Here is a 4,755-nt window from a genome sequence, read left to right as displayed (position 1 = left end):
ATGTTGAATAAATACAAAAGAAGGTGAAGAGACAGTGAAGTATACTACTGTATAGCAGGTCGGGGGAACTGCATCCAAACTGCAAGCTGTTGCTACTGAATTAGAATTACATGAAAAGGGAAATGTTTTTATTCTATGTATCAGGAGAAGTGATTGTGCTTTGTTTGATCATTAAGAGGTAGGCTATTGTTAATGTATTTTTTATTATTTGAATGCCAAATTAAGACGAGACTTTTACTGTAAGTATTGCAAAGAATGCAAAGAAACAAACTGTTGTCACAGAATGTATAGAATAACTTCACTATCGAATAAATCAATAAACAAATGTCAAGAGATTTACATATAAAAATCATTTCTATTCTATATTCTGATAATTATCCACCACATATACTGAAACACCTTCAATCTCATTCATAAACAAATAGGTAACAGGTTACAAGAAATTATAAAATGACGGATCAAGATCAACCTGTGATTAGTGGAGAAAACCCAATCTAACTGACTGAAAAGCTTGTTGCCAGAGTGGCCTGTCAGCAGAGATATTATGAAAACTGTGGATAGGAGATTTTGAGACACAGTTGATTTCCTTTAAAACTGCTTAAAAACCCTTTTTTCAAAATCTGACAAAATGTGTGACACCTTTTTGGCGCAAGGCTAAAGAAGAATGTGCTTGCCTTCTCAATAAATTGGGCAAATCAGAAGCACATCTGTTCAATTCAAATATGCAACTTAAGAAACAGCTCTAGCTTTCAGTCTGCTGATTGCATTCAAACCTCAGCTTTGTTTATAAGCTATTTAATCTGCTCCCACAATTTCTTTCTTCCTGGCTCAACTGGGATTGAAATCCCAGTCCTACATTTTCACTCTTTCCAACAAAATACCCTTGCTACTTTTATTCCTGAATTCAAATCATTAGGGCTACAAAATGGAAAGACGGGTCTGAACATTTATATATATATTTATATATATTCTGTTTTAATTTGGTTTAAAAATCACACAACTGTATTTCAAATATAATTTCACTTTGCCAAATTTTCCAGAAGTTGTATATACTGCTTTCGACTTCGAGTGAAAATCATAAAGTTTGATAAGGTTATCTGATGGGTTTTTTTTCAGCATTAACAAAATCTTGATACTGACAAAATTAAATATTACTTAACATGCAAAAATGTGTTCTGAATTAGTATGTGATTTTTGTAAACCTTGATGTCCATTTCGTTTGATGATGACACATTTTTATTTCTACCAACAGAACCAGTCACTGATGTAACCGTCTCTCTACTAAGTCCAGACTTGGTTGAATTCAACAGCTCAGTCCGTCTATCCTGCTCCTCCTCCTCTGGAAATGAACTCTCCTTCAGCTGGTTGAACGGCAGCTCTGTGGTTACTCCCAGTGACAGGGTTCAGATCACTGATGGAGGAGCAAATCTGACTATAGTTAATGTGACCCGCTATGACCAGGGATCATACAGCTGCAATGTGTCTAATCTTGTCTCTTCTAAAAGCAGTGATCCAATAGAAATCAATATCAGCTGTAAGTTTTAATCTACATGTTCACTATCTGCTTAGATTTTCTTGTAACCATCAGCAATCAAATCAAGATCATATACCTTGTTAAAAGTATTTTCAAGATTTTCATTAACAGCAAAATCTACAATACACATCATCTTACTCTGCTTTTGATTGTTTGACCAACTTTCTGTATGTCTTTAATTGATATTGGCAAATAGGTATATGTGTAATGTCTTATCATTACTTGTCCAGTGGATGACATTTTCTTTACAACTTTTTTTTTTCTTTTCTACAATAAGATGGTCCAGAAAATGTAAGATTAGAAGTGAATCCATCAGGAGAACATCATAAGACTGGGTCAAACATCACTCTGACCTGCTCTGCTGATTCGACACCTTCTGCTGAATATCAGTGGTTTCTGAATGGAGGCGCTCTGCCTACAGCTGGACCAGAACTCAGTCTGATGAAAATTCAGTTGAATCAAAGTGGAAACTACAGCTGTCAGGCCTTTAACAGCAAAACCCTGAGATATCAAACATCTCCACCTTCAGCTGTCTATGTACTTGGTAGGCATGAAACATTTTTTTCAAATCAAAAATTAGTGGACAAAGATCTATCCTTCAGATGAAAATATGTAGGACAATTCATTGCTATCTGTCATGGCTTGGCAGCAGTAAAGTAATAATTAGATCACATTTATGTATTAAGATTTATTAGCGTCATTAATTGATATATATTCATGAAACTAAAACCTTTAAATACACTTTAAGAGAGATGGTCTTTGTCATCTACATCTGCTAACTTATATTCCTCATAATGTGAGGAATAACTAAATTCAATTCAGTTTATTTATATAGCACCAATTCACAGCACATGTCATCTCAAGGCATTTTACAGTTCACCAGATGATACAGTCAAATTGATTCAAGTTATTCTATCTTTATTGATTTCATCAACTAATTGACTCAAATGCAATCCCTCACACTAAGCATGCTTGTAGCGACAGAGGAGAGGAAAAACCGCCTTTTAACAGGAAGAAACCTCCAGCAGAACCAGGCTCAGTGTGAGCGGCTGTCTGCCAAGTAAAGAATGCATATATATTTACTTTTCAGACATAAGTACTGAAAGGTCATTACCAACCACTGTAATCATCCTGACCAAACAATTTAGATACAAAGTAAACTAAGAGCTATGATTTCAGACTGTGGAAGGAAGCTTGAGTATCTAGAGGAACCCATAAATGCACTGGGAGAACATGCAAACTTCATGCAGAAATACCTTAGCCTAGGAATTGAACCCAAGGCGGTCTGCTGCAGGGCCCCAGCAAGGCAACTCACTGCTTTGGTCATCACTAATATATACATTTATTGTACATAAATCTAAGTTAAAGGATGGTTGGAATGTATCACAGGACCTCTCTTCACCCATTGATGCACTTCCACCTTAGAATTTTCTGCCCCTGATGCCCAAAACACATTCAGTCTGAATGCAGTATTTTATGTGTACCATCAGTCCTACTCTGCTCTTGAATATCGATTAACTTTTTGCATGTTTTTACTTGATACTGACAATTTATCTCCGGTAATGTACTCTGGGACTGAGGTTTGAAAGGCCTCTATTCAGAACTCTGGCTAGGTCCATCAAAGACATTAATAATAGTTAATTACACACATTAATATTCCAAATATACCAGGATGATTAATTATTTTGGGCTTAACTATTGCTCAATACTGTGAATTAGTAAAGAAAATAATGAAACAGGTACATTGAAACCTGATTTTACACTGACAGTATATTATTTGAACAAGGTATTAGAATATAATGCTAATTTTTTTTTTATTAACATGGGATCCAGCACAACTTCTTATCTTTAAGGTTTTGTCATTTTTTTTATCTGGAAAGCTTGTGTTTTCTCTTTGATAAACCTGCAAATTTTTCCTGGTAGCTGTCTATACATGATTTAGCAGTTTATACAAATCATTAGGGGTAAACATAAATTGTCAAATAAAATGTAGATTTTTCTTTGTTTTATTGATTGATTTTATTATTTTTTTTCCACCTGCAGATCCTGTCCTTAACGTAAAAGTTACTCCAGAATCCTCCGACTTGATTGAGTTTAGTAAATCCGCCAGCTTCGTCTGCACCTCGTCTGGATCATCTCCCTCCTTCCGTTGGATGAAAGACTCCTCTGAGATTACAGCCAGTGACAGAGTTCAGATTACTGATGGAGGATCCACTCTGACTATTGTCAATGTGACCAGAAATGATGATGGATCATACAGCTGTGAAGTGTCCAATCCTGTCAGCAATGCCAACAGTGATAAAGTAAAGCTCTCTGTCAGCTGTAAGTTTTTCACATATGATAATCTCTTTTTAAAAGAAAGAAAATGCAACTTAAGCAAAGCTTAAAAACTTTTTTAGCTATTAGTCCAAAAACGAAGGTTGTTAAAATAAGCTTTAACTAACAATAATGATCATGATGTTAGTATTTATATTTAGTTAATCATCATTAACTATTAAATAAGTATTTTCTACAATTTCAGATGGCCCAGAAAAAGTCAAATTAAAGGTTAACCCTGAACCTCATAAACCATATGTGGAAGGTTCAGACATCACCTTGTCCTGTTCGGCTGACTCCAGACCTGCTGCCGTGTTTAGTTGGTTCCTAAATGCAAAACTTCTGCCTGATTCTGAACATGAGCTCAAGCTAATCAGTGTTCAGAGGAATCAGAGTGGAAACTACAGCTGTCAGGCCTTTAACAGTAAAACCACAAAAAAGCAGACATCTGAACTTGCATCTATCTCTATAGTGGGTAAGTCACAGCACAGTCACAAACAGTACCAAGTTTTACTTGGATTTTAAGTCACAGAAGGAGAAATCAATACAGAGATTGTTTTATATATTTATAACAAATTCAAAAGAGCATTTGTATTCAGCACCCTAACACCTTGTAAGACTTCATGCTCATTGCCTTAACCACTACAGTGGAGAAATTTATATAAAGAAAAGTTTTATATATTTGTTGATTATTGCCCATTGTTTTAGACAAATTGTTTTAAATTCCATTAACTTTGATATCATGCATCTGTGGAAGTCTATCTATGGAGTGATTTCTATTTCCTTTCTGGGCTTTTTTTTCTCTAATACATAATACATAAATGTGTATTTTGATCTATATTTTTCAATGTTTGCTCTGCCTCTGTGTTTAGGATAGTTTTGCTGCTGGACACTTAACCTCCACT

General features: G+C 35.0%; 1 protein-coding gene across 1 annotated transcript; it reads left to right on the top strand.

Annotated features, from left to right (window-relative positions):
- Positions 1-1,206: 1,206 nt before the first annotated feature.
- On the top strand, positions 1,207-4,325 carry LOC107100311 (carcinoembryonic antigen-related cell adhesion molecule 5-like; the record flags this gene model as incomplete). Its single annotated transcript, XM_015398753.1, has 4 exons — positions 1,207-1,534; positions 1,812-2,078; positions 3,578-3,856; positions 4,056-4,325. Coding segments are annotated over exons 1-4 (1,144 nt in total), but the record flags the coding sequence as incomplete, so codon positions are not given.
- Between the last annotated feature and the right edge of the window lie 430 nt (positions 4,326-4,755).

The sequence above is a fragment of the Cyprinodon variegatus genome, unplaced genomic scaffold (genome assembly GCF_000732505.1).
Source record: "Cyprinodon variegatus isolate N-32 unplaced genomic scaffold, C_variegatus-1.0 Scaffold959, whole genome shotgun sequence".
NCBI lineage: Eukaryota > Metazoa > Chordata > Actinopteri > Cyprinodontiformes > Cyprinodontidae > Cyprinodon > Cyprinodon variegatus.
The sequence above is the reverse complement of the archived record's forward strand: the minus strand, read 5'-3'. Positions and strand labels throughout refer to the sequence as shown.